Genomic DNA, 18528 nt, shown 5'->3' with positions numbered 1-18528 from the left:
ATCATTGCATATATATATAATTTTGCAGTTTAACATGACCAATCCCTTCTAATAATACGAAAACAATTTAAGTTTGGTTTGACCTTCCAGCAAATATTCTTAACCTGACTATCAAGTTTTAAACTCTTATGCAGAATTATGCCGAGATACTTGACTTCATTCACTACTTCAATTCATTCTTAATCTGCACCTCAAATACATCCCTTGCAGGCCTATTTCGTATGGAGAGGCATATGGAAACTGTTTTCTTGACATTAAGAGTTAAATGAGACAACTCAAGCCATCTGGAAATATTCTGCAATGCCTGACTCAGGTGCTCACCTGCCAGGTGTTTTAGCAGACACATGGATGACAGTGTCATCCACATACAACTGGCAGTTGACACCCGGAAGGCAATTAGGTAGGTCATTTATATACATTGTAAACAACAATGGGCCAGGTACAGACCCTTGCGGTACCACTAATTGCTCGGTGACAATCTTCTCCAGAACTTTTGAAACAGGTAGAATAGCAATAGGCCTATAATTACTAGCTACTTCCTTATCTCCCAATTTATAGACCGGTGTAATTATTGCTGTTTTCCAACTCTCTGGGAATGTCTTTGTTTGTTCTGACAAATTTACTAAATAAGTAATTGTTGGCTCCAACAGACAATGTGCAGTGAAATCATGTTTTACCAGATTAATGGTGTTTGTTAAAGGTACAAACTATTAGACATATAATAACAGACCTGATTTATCAGTTAATTTAAGCATTTTCATTGGACAAGTTGAGTTTATAGAGCTAATTATATATGCGTAGTGTTTTACACAGACATGATAAAGAGAAAAAAAAAAAAAAGAAGAAAACAAAATAAAAAAATTGTAATTTTTAAAATGTATGAAATGAATGAAAAAAAGGTTGTCACTGTCCATTAAAGGATGGAAATTGAAATGATGCAGTGAGAGTCTTTAGTTTATTCAATCTCAGGCCACTGAGTGATTTAAAAACAAGTAAGAAAAAAACAGATTCTACTTGTGCTCCTAGCATTTAAAACATATATATAAACAACAAATTAGTTGCATGTACAAATCATAGAGACATAGTGTGGTGTGTTACCGCTCTCCCACACACACACAGCAGTTTCTATCATTATTTTCTTTTTCGGGATTGCACACATCGTCTGCCCGTAACTCTCATTGAAACGTTTTTTTGATCTGTTTCTGAGGCGTCTGATCACCTGATTGTTGATTTATTGATTCACAGGCATAGAAAACCTGGAAACATCAGAGAATTTTCTAATTGTGATTTCCAGGCCATGAAAAATCATGCAAATAAATTAAATAACACTGAACTATGGAATAGTTTTGCTCAGCTCTAAAATGTTTTATCAGCAGTTTTGCAGTTTTTGTTGTTTTCCAAACAGCTTGTGTGTATATTTGTGGTTATAAGTTTACATACACCTTGCAGAATCAGCAAAATGTTATTTATTTATTTATTTTTTTAATGCAGAGACAATATATTGCATGTTGTTTTTATTTAGTACTTCCTTGAATAAGCTATTTTACAATACAAAATACAGTCCATTAGACAAAATTATAGCTGCATTTGCACAAATTTCTGAAATGTATACCTTTGTTTCATTTGTTACCTGGATGATCCACGCCTGCTTTTATGTATTGTGTTGACTGTTCGTGAGTCCCTTGTTTGTCCTGAGCAGTTAAACACTGTTCTTCAGTAATAGTCAGTAAGGCTCATTAAGAGTCAGGGGGTGTAAAGTTTTGCACAGGATGTTTGGGGTAAATTGTTCTTAACAGCAATGCTATAGGAAATAAATAAAAAAAAATATATATTTCATATATATACATATTTCATATATTTACACCCCCTGGTTCCCTGACTCTTAATGTAGTTGTTTTTTACGTAGAGAAAAATCATAAACTTCTCTTAAATATTTGACTAGAGACACTTTAAATGTTATAAATCTATTGATGTTCATATTGAATTAAACTCTATTACTAATACTTGTAACATCATAATTCATGACTGCCATATTCATCTAAAAAATACACACTTTACATTTGATATGAAATAAAAACATAGTGGTCAGATATTGTACTTATTATCGATCAGTGGTCAGAAATACAGCTGTAAGTTCGAGGGAATCAAATTCTTCCGGCAGGTGCTGCAAAAAATACTGTTGCAATTAATTATCACATATTAAAATTCAGCATTATAATAATGTGTTGTTTAAAAAAAAAAAAAAAAAAAAGTAAGTAATCAACTTTAAAAGGGTTTTTTAATTATCTCAACAAACACTATATTTTAAGTTATGATAAGTAATTGCAACAATCATGTATTACAGTGTATAATTACAGATATTTATTATGGAGATATTTATTAGTAGTCTTTATTACATTATTTACAATTGAATATACAACAAAAAGTGATTGAATCAACACAAATTATTTCTGCAGTAACAGGTTCCACACAGTTTTATGATCTATTGTGAAACTCTTTGCATGTTTCTCTGGGCTGTTGCACATTTATTATTGCGAACATCTGTTTCAGATCTAATGTCATGAGAGTCACCTGAAATGATCTCAATGAGCGAACGTAGAAAACACCAGTGCAGTGATGAAGAAGTGCAGCAACTAAACCACAGCAATAACCAACAGCAGTAGCAACTCAGCAGCATTGTAGCAGATCTGTTCCTCCAAGACAAAATACTAGTGTTGGGTTCGAGTCCACCTAAGTCGAGTCCGAGTCGAGTCCGAGTCTTTTACCAATCGAGTCCGAGACGAGTCGGAGTCCAAAATGGGCCGAGTCGGACTCAAGTCCGAGTCCCAAAGGGCCGAGTCGAGTCCGTCCAAGTCCAAGGAAACACTACTGTCAGTATCTTAACATTGTTTTAACCCAGGGGTGCCCAAACTCGGTCCTGGAGGGAGGTGTCCTACAGATTTTAGCTCCAGCCCCAATTAACCACACCTAAACCAGCTAATCAAGCTCTTACTAGGCATTCTAGAAACCCCCTGGCAGGTGTGTTGAGGCAAGTTGGAGCTAAACCAAGGACCAGGACTGAGTTTGGGCACCCCTGATTTTAACCTTTACAACTAGAAAAATGCAATGTCAGTTGAAATGTCAGTTGAAATGTAAGAAAAGCAAACCTCTAGTGGATCTTGCCATTTTGATTTTTGATTTCACAACACCTCATAAGTGTCCTGCTCTGCTTAGCAAACTTAAAGTCATGTGACAGAAGTTCTGGGTGATCTATGTATTGTGACATATTTTAGAGTGAAACAGGTTTTAGAATGTGAAAAATTATAGGGCGGGACTTGACTTTATTCATTGATATAGTAAATGTATAAATTCAAAGGTGGGGGTAAAGGAGTAGGTATGTTGGTGAATGGGACCTTAAGAGCAGAAAATGCACCTCTTTTATTTCTGATTGTGGCTGTGTGTGTTTTGGGTTGTATATGACTTTTTTTTTTTCTTGAATGAAAATGAGGTTGTGAGGGATAAACCTAGTCTTTACAATGGCACACACTGTGTATAAAGCCCATAGACTGTAAAAAACATGGACGTAGTGACCGTGACGTCACCCGTAGGTTTCCGAAGAGCATTTTTGAAGCTCTTAGTGGGCGGGAGTCAGCCGTCGCCATCTTGGAATTGCATCATTTCACGTCACTCCCGGATAATCGAAAATGGGCAAATAGGCGGGACGTGGGTGGAGCTGGTTGCTGAAACTACGCCCGCCAAGCGCGACGGTGGTGACAGCAGCGGCAATCCACCTGTCACTTAAGTGGCCACGCCCTAAATTATGCAGAACTTTAAGGCTTAATATAAATTAAACGGATGAGTTATAAAAAAATTCACCCACCTCAGAGTTGACATGAAGGGCAAAATTAGCTATACAGACCAAAACCACTTTTTGAACCAGGCTGTAAACATATTTTTTTTTTGCTGTGAAGTTGGGCATTTTAACATTGGGAGTCTATGGGATTGACTCCCTTTTGCAGCCAGCCTCTAGCGGCCAGTCGATGAATTGCAGTTTTTGTCACTTCCGTGTTGGCTTCAAGAGGGAAACCGGGAGGTTGCCACTTGATAAAGCTTTACCTATACTTTCCATAAGTCACAGCAAACTCACACCTGTTTTATTTTTGAATGCATTTATAGTTACATTAATTACAATAAATCACATTATATAAGGAATAATTGATGATGGGCCATTTAATTATTAGAAAATCACGCACACCCAAGATGGTTTTGGACCCATAAAAACTGTTGCTGCAAAGATGTTAGAAAAATTATTTTTCTTTCAAGCTAGAAACTGCCACCATGTTTAAATAATAATAATTTCAATACAGAAAAAACTAATCAACTAATGTAAGTAAAACATTCTCAAGCTCAAGGCAAGAAACACTCCAAGTATTACTTACAAGCAAAAGTATTAATACATATATTAAGATCTGACACACAGATCAAATATTTTGGCGCATCAGTATTTCTCCCAGCTGTTCAGGTTTACTTAAGACAAAACCGACTTCATTTACGTGAATAGTCTCCAATACGAGCATGTGTGTAGCAATAACAGAACCTATTAAAAGCGAAAGAGAACTCTGTATTCGCACACTGACTGAGAGGCGCGTTCTGTGATCGCGCTTTGAGTGTGCGCGCACTAGTGATGCGCGGATGGCGGTTATATCCGCGGGTCGGGTGGGTCGGGTAATAAAAAAAAATGCATTCTGATTATTTGCGGGTGGGTCGAGATGAATCAATAATGAGGCAAATATTAACTACATTTTCTAAAATATGAACCTGTTCTAAATACTTTTTTCAGGCAAACGATTTCATTTTTGTGTGTGTGTCTGTGTTCACCTGTTCGAGAAGTTGTGACAGAAAAAGACATTCCAGATCAAGTTTGAAGGGAGTTACGCCTGTGTTAATGCTATTGAGTAGGGTAATATTTAGTGGTGTAGTGCAGTACCTGCGGATACCCATTTTTTAAGCCGTCGGCTTTGCGTATACCCACTTCTAAATTTCCTCTGATGCGCATCATTCAGTAGTGTCCTGCATTAGCCAAAATCATGACAGGCCACCATTTCTAATTCAATCGTATGTGAATAAATGCAAATATTCGCTCAAAACACATTGTAAAGACGGTAGGGAATGTGGCGCCGGCTTCCTTTGAAATATGTTTGATGATTGCGCCTGACACGCGCCCGCTCAGTCCGCGCCAGCACCAGATTTGCCGAGTAGTAAAATTAACAATTATTATTGATTACTAATTTGAATCAGTACATTATAACGAAAACAATACCTTAAAAATGAAAAGAATTAGATTTTTATGATCTGAAATTTCTCAAACTGGGTGAACCCCTGTAATCTTTTGTCCGAGGATCCAGTAGACGTTCAAACACCCAACCGATTTCATCAGAGATTGCGGAGAGTCACGTCCAGTTGTCAGTTAACGTTATTCTTTTTAGCGTTTGAGCTCATCCGCGCATCTCTAGTGCGCACATAAACCCGGCGGCTTTCAAGTAGCTACTGGACAAGACTTTCGTTATAATGCATCGAGTCAGTGACATTTCCGTCAACTGTCTCTGGACTCGGGATATTTTCCGAGTCCGAAAGGCTTGAGTCCGAGTCAAGTCCGAGTAAAAATGCATCCGAGTCGCCTAAAAATTGTACTCGAGACCGGACTCGAGTCCCAGTACGAGTCCGAGTACCCCAACTCTACAAATATACATTAACTTTATTATAGCCATTACCATGCTAAATTCTTCAGAGAGTTGTCATGGAAGAACTAAAAAACATTGACTGATCAGTCTAAAAATAAGGCAAAATTAATTTTGTGCAACCACATAACTTAAATGAGTAAGCACTGCTTTTATAAGCATTCCCTCCTCACAAGAAAGACCACTGATAGTCAGTAGAGTGAAAGGTTCATTTGTTCTCCTAGAATTAGATTATTTCCATCATATCACTTCAATCAGAATAACTTTTCGTGTACATTAAATGATGTGGTCAAACAGACACATGTTCATGTACAGCCTCACTCTTAAAAATAAAGGTGCTTCAAAAGGTTCTTCAAGCAATTCCACAGAAGAACCATTTTTGGTTCCACAAAGAACCATTCAGTCTAAGGTTCTTTAAAGAACCATTTCTTGCTTACCTTTTTATAATCTTAAGAACCTTATTTGCCACAAAGAACCTTTTATGAAACAGAAAGGTTCTTTAGATGTTAAAGGTTCTTTATGGAACCATTTAGACAAAAAAGGTTCTTCTGTGGCATCGTGAAGCACCTTTATTTTTAAGAGTGCCGATCAGATCACATGACACAGCAATGACACAGTGTTTATTAGAGTTACACTGGCACATTTCATACTGAACTCAGCTTCTGCACTTTCACTTGTGGGTGTTTACATGTGTTCAAACAGCAGATAAACTACTATTGTGGTTCCTCCTTTTCCCGTAGTACAATGCTGTTTTTTTTCCCGTACTCTTTCCCTCTTGGGAGTCTTGGGTTTTAATGCCAAAAGATAGACTTTATTGCTGAAGCAATCAAGCCGAATTGTCTATAGAGAACTGACTTGGCCATAACCAGAGAGGGGTATATACAGTAGGCTTCTCATGCATACCTGTCACATTAAATTGTCTAGGGATCCTAGGATTTTACCATTATAATTTGGACCAGATGTTCTTTCATATCATGGCCTCTTAGTGGGCCTCAGAAATATCATATAACATAGCTCTGCTAGTGGGGCCCTAAAGAATAACAAGAGACATGCTTGCACAGCACAGTTAATAGAATTATAAGATAAACAATTTTATACATGACTTCTTTATATTTATAATGGTAAGATATTTAGTACATGATTCTTTATTTTATCTTCCTCACGACGTGCCAGTGTTTTTCATAATGACTTCATAATGCTTTTAATATGATACAATTAACAAAAAGCAAAAAAGCCTCTAATACTAGCTTCGTCTATTTTTTTATTATATAATTAACAAAAATAATTAATTAATTAATAAAAATACAAAAAAGCCCTTGCTACGTGTACTGTGTTAGGCTAACTGAGACTTGTTATAGCACTTGCATATCATTGCTCTTTTGTTCATTTTGATTACTTCCATTGTCTTTATTTGTAAGTCACTTTGGATAAAAGCGTCTGCTAAATGACTAAATGTAAATGTAAGTGGACATGAGCCCTGTAAACAGTGAGTTTTGCTTGTGTGTTGAAGATTGTGAGAGCAGAAGATATTTATATGAACATCATATAAAATGGTGAATGATTGTGTGAACAGTGTGTCCAAATTCAAATATGAATTAGTGTAAAATAAGTTATTTTACTGCTGTACTTATTTTTTAATTTTTATTTATTTTTTACTTTTTTTATATAATAACATGAATTCAAAATCAGATCAAATATTTGGATTGATTTATTTCTTTATTTTTTTCTTCTACAGTGTTGGTGAGATTATTTAGGAAATTAAGTCAACGGATCACTACTATATTCAATGTTCTGGCTGGTATAACCTTTAATGTCCTGCCTTCACTACAATTCATCCTCCTGTTTTATGCCTTTGGATCGACAAAAGGAGGTGAGTTTACATTTATGAACTATTTGCATTCATTTATGAACAGGCCTGGACTGACCATAGGGCATACCGGGCAATGCCCGCCAGGCCGACGCACATTTTTGGGCTGGGGCTGTCAGTCATAATTTAATATTTTTTAAAAAGTTTATTAGGCCAATTTATTTATTACCGCAACGGTAGAGTATCTGAGACACAAATCGCGGCCCATTGGTTGACTGTCTTAAAGGACATTGAGCTAGTCCAATGAAATCTCAGGCCACGCCCTGCCTCCCTCCTGGCCAGCCCTCAGCTCCACTTGACAAAATCTGCTATTTTGTTTGACGATACATTTTGCTACAAGGTGGGAATTTTGTCACTGTGGCCTTCTCTTCCAAGTCTGAGTATTGTAATGAGAGTAATAAAAGACTGTATAATAACAATAATAATAATTAAGAATATTTTTTTTTACCAAGGTTATTCGCTTCCATGCAGGTTACTGTGGTTTAATGTTTGAAACAAAACAGTGAGCGCATATATCCTTTGATGTGTCATATATATGCCTCAGCATATTATTTAAATAATCATGGTGGGCCGCTATGGCCAAAAATGCCAGGGCCGTTTTTTGGTCCCAGTCCAGCCCTGGTTATGAATAATAGTGCAAGAAAACCCATTATTCTAAAATCAAATCAGGAAAAGTCTGTGAAAACTTTCCAGATATTTTCCAGATGCAGTCATAGCTCTTATCTCTCTATATCTTAAATATTAAAGTATCATAAAATATTAAATCATATATAGATGATTGTCTTTATTTTCTAGGTGGGTAAAAAAAAAAAAAATAATAAAAACTCAACACAAAAGTTTGTGTGTTGCGTTTATTCTGGGCTCACCTGTGTGTGTTTATAGTAGTTATGTTTTAACAATGAAGAGGAATGTATTTGGTCATAGAGGAGCATAGAGTTTGGTCTTTATCATCTTAGTCCGTTATGCCACATAATGCCACGTTTTGTTGTATTGGAGTAAAACACTATACATTATATTAATAAACTGTATATTGAATTTGATATATTTTAATAGCACTATTAAGAAGGGAAATGCTTAGGGAGAGACTTTGCACATTGCATTCATATTGTGCTGCTCGGTGGCCACGGATTTGTGGGTCTTGCATTTTTCTCCTACAGGTGACTTGCAGGACCCTGTACATAAATTAGTTTTAATCTTTTAACCACCACAGCGTCTTGTCTCCATTGGCAACACGCATGATTTGTGTGGATTGTGATATATGATTTGATGAGGAAGGTGTTCCAGAAAGCCGGTTATGTGACATACCCAGGTATGTTTAAGGGTAAAGTAAGTGGATAAAATCAGCTTTTGTTCTAAAAACAGGCAACTTTCAGGGTATGCAAGTAGACATAGCAACTTGCTCTCTGAACATAACCTGCTTCAGAGAAGATTCAGTTTCAGGGTTATTTTACTTCAGAGCAAAAAAAACAGCATATGCTGGTATGTTTTGATGCTGGTTTATGTTGGTCCTTTGCTGTTTTTTGCTGGTCCTTTGCTGGTTTATGCTAGTCATGTTGCTGGTCAAGGACCAGCATAAACCAGCAAAGGACCAGCATAAACCAGCATTGTCATAGCACTTGCATATCATTGCTCTTTTGTTGATTTTGATTGCTTCCGTTGTCCTCATTTGTAAGTTGCTTTGGATAAAAGTGTCTACTAAATGACTAAATGTAAATGATATAATATAAGTATAATATTAAAGGCAATATTCGTTACAACATCCACGGTTCAATACACGCTTGTGAATTGCGTTTTTTTGGTTTTGCATTTAAATAATTTAATTTAATACGTTTTATTTCTCTCGAAATTTGCTGTGTGTGCACCCATGATTTCATGTGCTGAAATTAGGAAACACTTCCCTGCTTGTATTTGAAAAAGCAATAAATTGAAAAAAATTGAAAATTCAATAGAATATTCAGCAGACATTTAATAATCCAGCTTTTTCCAGTGTACAGAGGTTTACAGTAGTATTTTGTTGTTAATTAGATGCAAAAAAACACTCTGATGTGGCAAACTATCAAAACTGAACCAAACTGAACTTACTCCTGTTTTTTGAACCAGCATACCTCGAGTAAGCAATTTTTGGGTTAAATTAAAACCACTTTCTTCTTACAGACAGAAGTGAGTCTTACACATTGTAAATATGATGAGTGATAAATATAATAAAGTACATCATTTATAGAGTGATTTATAGATGTGATTGAATGTGAATGTGTTGCTGTGTCTGTCTGTGAATCTCAGTATCTGCATTAATATAACTATTAATATAATAATCACTCTTCTGTTTCCAGGATTCATCATTGTTGCAGTTTTACCAGTGATTCTCACAGTCGCCAGATACGATTGGAACGTTACATGTGGTAAAAAAATTGGCTGTAAGTATTTGATGAATTATGATCTGATCCCTGATATAAACACTAATGACTAACTATATAAATAGGTTGGCTTGTGAAAGCCGCATCAGAAAGACTGAAAAAGTTTAAAAAGTTTAAAAAGTTAACAACAACAAAAAAAAACTTTTAAGTTTGATGTTTTTTTAGTCTGAAATAGTTTATAATAGTTCAAATAGTTTTAAAAGGTTCAAGTTTGAATGTTTTGAAGGCAATACAGTCTCAGATAGATAGTTACTAGCATGTTTTTAACATGATTAGCAAGTTGTTAGCATGTTGCTGGCATGTTTTTAGCCTAATTAGCAAGATGCTAACATGTTTTTAGCATGATTAGCAGGTTGCTAGCATGTTTCTAGCATGATTAGCAAGTTGCTAGCATGTTAGCTAGCTAGTTGCAACACAATGTCTGTGGGATTTTTATGAGTTTTAATCTGTAATTTTATGAAAAGAGATAGTACACTGTGAGGTCAGTCTGAAGAGCTGGAGTTTGGTGGTTCTAGCTTGAAAGCTCTAGGAGAAACGTTCAGAAATTTGGCTAAGAAGAAGAATAATAACTAGATTAAAAAAAAAAAAAAAAGTTTGTCAAGACAAACTTTAAGTTGGCTTGAGAAAGCTGGACCAGAAAGTTTAAAAAAAGTTTAAAAAGTTTTAAGTTTGGATGGTTTTCAGTCTGAAATAGTTTGAAGTTTAAAGTAGTTTTAAAAGGTTAAGGTTTGAATGCAGTCTGTCAGATTGCTAGCATGTTTTATCATAATTATCAAGTTGTTAGCATGTTTCTAGCATGATTAGCCAGTTGCTAGCATGTTTCTTGCATAATTATCAAGTTGTTAGCATGTTTCTAGCATGATTAGCCAGTTGCTAGCATGTTTCTTGCATAATTATCAAGTTGTTAGCATGTTTCTAGCATGATTAGCCAGTTGCTAGCATGTTTCTAGCATGATTAGCAGTTTGTTAGCATGTTTCTAGCATGATTAGCAAGTTCCTAACATGTTTTAGCATAATTATCAAGTTGTTAGCATGTTTCTAGCATAATTAGGGACGTTTGACTGAGTCTCAAAGGATTCTGGGAGTTTTGACAGTTGTAGTTTGAATAGTGTTGCTCATTTGAACATTCCGTCAATGTAAGTCTATGGGATTTTAAACGTCATTTTTAGGAAAAGCGTAAGTCCGATCAGTTAAAAACGATGCAGCACACCCAGTCAGATCAGTCTGAAGATCTGGACTGAGTTTGGAGTTTGTAGAGTTCAAGCTCTAGGACGAGTTAGAGTTGATAATTTTAGTCTCAGAAGAAGAATAACTATATGTTTAGGTGAGATTTCAGTAAGTTTGCTTTCTCAAGCCAACTTAATAATCAATCAATAGATAACTAATGAAGGCTCTCTGTTAGTCATTATGAATTTCTCATTTCAGGTTCACCTGTGGTCGTGAGATCAGCGTATTTAACGGTCTTGATACTGGTCAATGCTGTCATGGTCTATTTCTACATCATCGCTCTGGAAAATGAAAAGGGTATGAAAATATCAAATAAAATAAAAGGAACTGAAACATCTTTCTATAGTATATCTTATATTTCTGCTAAACTGATCTGTTTGTCAGTTAATGAACACTTGTAAGATGATGATGAAGATGAAGCTGATGTGTTTGTTGTTGTTCAGATCGTGTTGGATGGGCCTGTATGATTGCGTTTCTTCAGTTACTCTGGACACTGATCAACTTTACATACTCATTTCGGTCAATATGGGGTACAGTATGAATCATCTGATCTGATCATCTTCACTTTGATGATTTTCCAGTTTATTCTCTTCACTCTGAACAGATCCAGACTCTACACTGTAAAATATTATCTGGATGTTTAAGACTGTAAAAATACTACAGTAAAAACATATATACTGGTTAACAGTAATTTCCCTTAGTATAATAAATAAATAAATAAATAAATAAATAAATAAATAAATAAATATTTATTGTATAAGATATGTGCATTTTGTTGTTAATGTTAATTTCATTACTTTAGTGTTGTGTGTTTAATCAGGATAGTGTTTAGTGTGTTTGTGTGAATTACGCTGTGAATCGGCTATATACGACTATTTTCCTCATCAGTTTGTGGAAAACCTGCTTGTGATGAGCTTTGATTCATTAATAACTTTCTAATGACTTCTTAGAGTAAAGATACACAATAGATTTTAGCACTTCATTAACATTTACGTTTACTCATTTAGCACATGCTCTTATCCAAAGGGACTTACAAATGAAAACAATGGAAGCAATCAAAACAAGAAAAGAGAAATACAATAGAGAGTTTTTTTTTTTTTTTTTTTTAATAAATAAATAAATAAATAAATAAAAATAAAACAACAAGATCATACAAAAATAAAATGGAGAGTGCATGTGTTAGAGGGACGATTGTTTCAAATAAATAAATTCATTCATTCATACATTCTGTAACGGAGAGTGAAAGACGAGAAGCGAGCGGATCCATCTGCGAGCTTTTATTAATAGGACGAGACAAAAACATGGTCGTACAGGCAGGGTCAAACAGTAGCAAACAGGTATATCACAGGCAAGACGTAGACAATAATCCAAGAAAACGAGCAAGAGTCCAGTAGGCAGACGGCGAGACAGTCGAGACGAGATGGCCAGGCGAGGGAACTAAACACAGGGAACTAGGAACTCTGAAACTAGGGAATGCTAACAAAATAATAACAACAACAATACTCCGTGACTTGCATGGGGTAAGACCGGGGCTTTTATAGCGCGCCTGATTGGTCCCAGGTAGGGGTGTAACGATATTACAAACCGAACCGAAATATCGCGATACACCAACCACGATACGTATCACAAAACTCTCGTGGCGTACCGCGGTACTCTCACGCCCCCTGCTGCCCATTTTTGAGGTTGACGTCATTGATTAAATTGTATTAGTAATGATGAGCTTTTGTTCTAAATTTTGTTCTAAATATTATATTCTAAAGTTAGTATTTTCCAAGTGTATGTCATGTCATGTGACTTGAGTGAGCGATCACACTCGGTTACTACTGTATACGCAGGATGGCTGCTTCGCATAGTATTGAGATTGCAGATCCCCCAGACACATTTAAGTCGCCTGTGTGGGAACATTTTGGTTTTCCAGTGGAGTACAGGAATGGAATTTGTGTCGCAGACAAAGCGCACACTATCTGTCGTAACTGTTTCACGAAACTTACTTATACGACAGGAAACACTTCTAATATGCAAGCGCATCTCCGGAGACATCACCCCAACATTGATATCAGTGGCACACGTAAGAAGCCTCAAAAACAGGAAACCTTTCCCACTGCCTTTAGAATGAAAATACAAACAATCACGAAGGCAATAGGTGTTTTCATGGCGTTAGATATGCGGCCGTTTTACTGTTGTTGAGAACGACGGATTCACACATTTGCTAAGTGTGTTGGAGCCCAGATACCAATTACCGAGCCGACCGCATTTCAGTCAGAATGTGCTGCCTCAACTTTACAGCGAAGTAAGAGCCAAACTAGTGCAGGACCTGAGCAATGCAAAATTCATTGCTTTAACTACCGACAGATGGACCTCCCGTGCAACGCAGTCTTTCATGACGATCACAGCACACTACATTACAGACAACTGGGTCATTAAAAATCTCGTTCTGCAGACACGGGATGTGAGAATGTGGACATTATGGTGTTTTTGAAGAAGAACTTAAAACTTAATTGAATATTCCAAATGTCCTTAGAGAGGACAAGCCTGTTTATATTTCACTAGTCTACACTGCAGTTATTTATTTAATTTTAGTTTACTTAGTTAAGATGGCTGCACTAAAGAGAATTGTTTTTTTCTGACTAGTCTATATTGGAGGTATTTATTTAATTTTTGTTGTTTACTCAGGTATCCTGACTGTACTAAAAATGTGATGGCAAAGTTAATAAAGAAAAAGTTTAGTTGTTCTTGTTATTAAGTGAATCTATTGTTCCTTAGCATTGCTGTTAAGATGACATCAACCCTAACTCCACAGCAAACAGAAACCGAACCGAAATGAACCGTGGCTCCAAAACCGTGAACCGAACCGAATCGTGCCTTTGGTGTATCGTTACACCCCTAGTCCCAGGTGCTGACCCAATCAGCGCGCTGCATGACGGGAGATGGAGTCCGGGGTGTAATACAACAGTCTGTGTGAAATGATGGAGCGAGAGCGACATCTGGTGGTGAGCGGACCGCAGGTCACCGACCAGATTCGTAACACATACATACATAAAATCGTACAAAAATAAAATAGAGGGTGCGTATTTATGGCCTGAAATCAAACTCCAGACAGACCAAGACTTAAACTTATAAAGATGTGGAGATCGAATATATACATTTGTTTTGTGGTTTCATTTGATCTAATGATGATGATATTCAACTGTATGATTTGATGTTTCAGCTCTTCTTCGTGTTGGTGCTGTGTATGTGTTTGGATCAGTTGGTGTTGTTTTACTGAACTCTGTTGCTCTGATGACTGAACTGATCCTCAAAACAGGTGAATCAACACTTCAACATCACACACTTCAGCTTCATCTCAAAGTTACTCTGATCAGATTATTCTCATGTTCATTCACAGATATTAATTTGGAGAAATAATCTGAGTGAATATGAGTGTCTGTTGTTGTTGATTTTTATCCTCAGTTAATGGTGAAGGTGCGATGGGAGACACGAGGATCATCGTCTTCTCCTCTGAATTCATCTTCACTTTATTTCTGATGATTTTAATGGTTTTTGAACCCTGTGAGTAAAACATCAACATTCATCACATTCACTCCAAGTGTTTTAGTGTCTCTCATATATAAGGGATTTTCAATTTCATTTAAAAAAGATGATTTTTAACCATGCATCACTTTCTTGAAATAAATGACCAGTTTTACTACTGTTTAGTGCTTGCTATCATCATTTCTTATAGATATTTCTACTGCTTTTATAATGTAGTGACTCAATACCCATGATGCTGTTTGTTCAGTCATTCTAAACTAAACTGAAGGTCTTCATCTTTAACACACCAGTAAATTAATTCACATTATCTAAAACTGCATATTTGAGGGTTTATTTTCATGTTTCTTTATTAAAACCAGGACATGTCTATTATACAGCCTGATCTGCACCTAAATACCCCAGTAAAAAAGTAATAGATTTAAAATACATTTATATCATACTCAGTATAGTTCAAATCTATCAAAGGCATATCGCTCAAGACTTACTCATATAAAAAAAAAAATAATAATTCAACTTTATTTGTAGTGTTTCTTTTTTGCACAGTGCACATTTGTTAATATTAGGCCTACAATATGTTTTAATATCACTAATAATTGTATGATCTTTAAATGATATCTGTCTTTAAATGCAAGATAATTAAAGTGCACCTGAAGTTTACTTGCAATAGTTTCACTTCAGCACAATCAAATATACTTCAGTGTATTTTTAGTTGAACTTCAGCACAACTTCCACACTATTAAAGTGCATTAAGTACAACATTATTTGTTCCAATTTAGAAAACTTTAAATATGTTTAGTATACTAAATACCACAACATTTTTTTTATTAACTATAAATATGTAAATATACTTAGAATGAAATAAATGTATTTCAAATACATTTTAGTATATTTATTGTCCATAAGGGTAATCCTGTAAATCTCTTTTCCTCCTCAGGGGTCACACCATGTCTGCAGTCATGTCAGGTTAGTATCAGAAACTAGATGTGATTCATTCAGCTGCAGTGTGTTAAAGGTGCACTTGGTAATTGTATGTTTCTCTGTTGTGTATGACTGAAGTATTTAGTACAGACACACATCAGTTTGGATGAAACTAAACGTTTCTGGTTTGATTTGTTGTCTGTGATGAATTGATTCCACAGACCAAAGTCTACACTAATAAAGACAGAGATGTGTAAATTAATTACACTTTATTAATCAAATATTGTTTTGGGGGAATTTGTGCGTCACTTGAGTTTTACTGAATTACATTTCCTGACCACTGATGTGACTCATTTACATTAGATTTGTCAAATGTGCTATTCTTTTCTTTAAAATGTGGACAGAATTACTGACTGTACCTTTAAACATCTGTCCGAAAAGCAGAAACACAGGCAATGAAGTCTCGTCGAACTAGAGCTGCTGGATCACAGAATCAGGAATCTCAGGATAGTGTCAGAATTACTGTTGGAGATGTTTGTAGATCAGTCCTGCAGTTTCTGCATGTTTCCTTTATTTGACACAAACCAGCTAAATTATTGATCAGTGAATCTGTAATAGCTGTATAATAGGGATGTAACAATATCAACATCTCACAATATGATAATGTTGCGATATGAAGTCCACAATACAATATTTATTGCGATATTTAAAAAAAAAAAAAAAAAAGACAAATGAAGTCTTGGAAAAAAATATCTAATATTTTACATTTTGAAGTTAAATTCTTCTATGTAAAGCACACCCATGATCCTAAGAAAATTTAAGTCAGAAAAAAAAAGTCAGTGAATTGACTTGTACCTGAACATTATTTGTGATATACTGTCTTAGTCAAAATTACATTCACACTGCTATTTTAGAAGCCAAACAAATTAGAATATAATGATAATAATAATAATAATAATAATAATAATAATAACAACAACAATTTTAGATTATTGTTATGATAATGACAGTAACCTATGACAGTAATTGTAACATGGAGAGGGAGACGTGAAGTGAGCGAATCCAAATGCAAAGCTTTATTAGTGTCAGACAAAAACATGGTCAAAAACAGGCAGGGTCGGAACAATAGCAAACAGGTATATTCGGGCAATAGTCCGTGAAGCAGGCGAGGGTCGATCAGCGGCGAACTTAATCCAAAGGGCAGGGAAAAGGGGTATTCCGAACAAACAAGCGAGGAGTCCAAAAGGCCAGCGGCGAGACAGACAAGAAGAGATGACCAGGCCAGAAAGCTTAACTCAGGGAACTATATAGGGAACAATGAAGGAAATAATGCTAGCACTAGGAGAGCGCTAAACGCAATGACTACAATTCTCCAAAATACACAATACTCCACAAATAACTCCACAATACCCAGTGAGTAATAGGGGGAAGTCCAAGGCTTATATAGCATGTCTGGTTGGATACAGGTGTCCGCACAATCAGCGAGATGGTTGATGGGAAACGTAGTCCGGGGTGTGGTGCAACAGTCAGTGTATTCAGATTCATGACAGTAATAGCCATATATTGTAAATTAATTGCACTGTAAAATGAATGAAAATTAATATGTTACAGGGATATTATTTTTGCTTTACACCACAGCAGGGAAATTACAATCACTATTTCCTAATTTCTACACTTGAAAGAGATATTTAGAATTTGGACTGCAGTAACGTTACACATTTAAACCACTTGCTGTCAGCAATTCATATCACACTTTTAAGCTTTTATTTTGAAGGAAAACTCCAGCTTCAGTGAAAACAAGCTTTAAAAAGTGCGTCTCACTACAAATCTAATGAAACGCTGTAATCATCTGCCGCAAATATAAAGCATTACTGGTAGAGCCCTGCACGGGCCTAAAATATAGGCCCTCGCCCGGCCTTTGTCCGACAGCTTATCAGCTTATCTCGTTTGTTTGTTAAATGTAAGTTTTTGTTTTTTAAAGTAACGACCAATCGGTCAGCGGAAGACTGATCATAGTCTGTTTGATCAATTCTGCCTTCTCAAATCATCACGACTTGCCTAAAATAAAATCAATATATATATATAAAACAGTTCAAGTATAAAACAATGTTATAAACGTTAAGCCTAGATAAATGTGTGCTATTAGGTGCATCTCTAATCATTGGTGCGGAAAGTGGAAGCTAAAGCACACTTTGCAGGACATGGATCTCCATGTGCCAGTGCAATCACTTGCATTTTTTCAGTGGAAACAATTTAAACTATTCCATCATTTTTGCTCGTAAAGGTAAGAGTAATACATCATTCAAAACTATAAAGGGGCTACTTTTATTTGTGTGCACTCATATATTTATAAAATAAAGAAAACAAACATGATGCACTTCCTGTTGTCTGAACAGGAGCGCTTCACAAAAATGAACCGAAACCCAGCGAATACATACCTCACAGACATGATACATATATCTATAGAAAGCTTTAAATTATAACTTAACGAAATAAAGCAAATCGAAAACAAAAACTATTTCCTTACATAATCTGCAAAGATGCTTTTCTCTCTAAAGCCACGTTGAAAAAGTCAGGATCGGCAACTTCATCCTTGTGACACTGACTTAGAAAACACTAGTATATGAATAAATTAATTTGCCGGTGCTTTTCGGCAAGCTTTAGCCTATTGTGTTCACTTGAACGTGAAACTGTTTCAGCTGCACTGAAAGTGTGTTCCTTGCTGCTGCTGCTGACGGAGACACTTAAACGCTTTCGTTTCGGTCTCAAAAATTAAAGCAGAAGTCTTGCGTTGTATCCGCCAGTGCAGATTTTTTTCCATCACTAAAATTGTCCCAAAGCCCCGCCCTAGGGG

At 35.9% G+C, this 18528-nt stretch overlaps 1 protein-coding gene across 1 annotated transcript in view; it reads left to right on the top strand.

Moving 5' to 3' along the window:
• The window catches only part of LOC127162788 (uncharacterized), a 528566-nt gene extending 512829 nt beyond the window's left edge, over positions 1–15737 (top strand). Inside the window, exons 14-20 of the mRNA XM_051105631.1 lie at positions 7453–7587; positions 9915–9998; positions 11424–11522; positions 11669–11755; positions 14434–14529; positions 14676–14774; positions 15691–15737. Coding sequence (XP_050961588.1) covers positions 7453–7587; positions 9915–9998; positions 11424–11522; positions 11669–11755; positions 14434–14529; positions 14676–14774; positions 15691–15737 — 647 coding nt within the window. The remainder of the gene's footprint in view (positions 1–7452; positions 7588–9914; positions 9999–11423; positions 11523–11668; positions 11756–14433; positions 14530–14675; positions 14775–15690) is intronic.
• Positions 15738–18528: the final 2791 nt, after the last annotated feature.

This window comes from Labeo rohita, chromosome 3 (assembly GCF_022985175.1).
Source record: "Labeo rohita strain BAU-BD-2019 chromosome 3, IGBB_LRoh.1.0, whole genome shotgun sequence".
NCBI classification, from domain to species: domain Eukaryota; kingdom Metazoa; phylum Chordata; class Actinopteri; order Cypriniformes; family Cyprinidae; genus Labeo; species Labeo rohita.
Note: the sequence above shows the minus strand (reverse complement) of the source record. Positions and strands in the feature narration are given on the sequence as shown.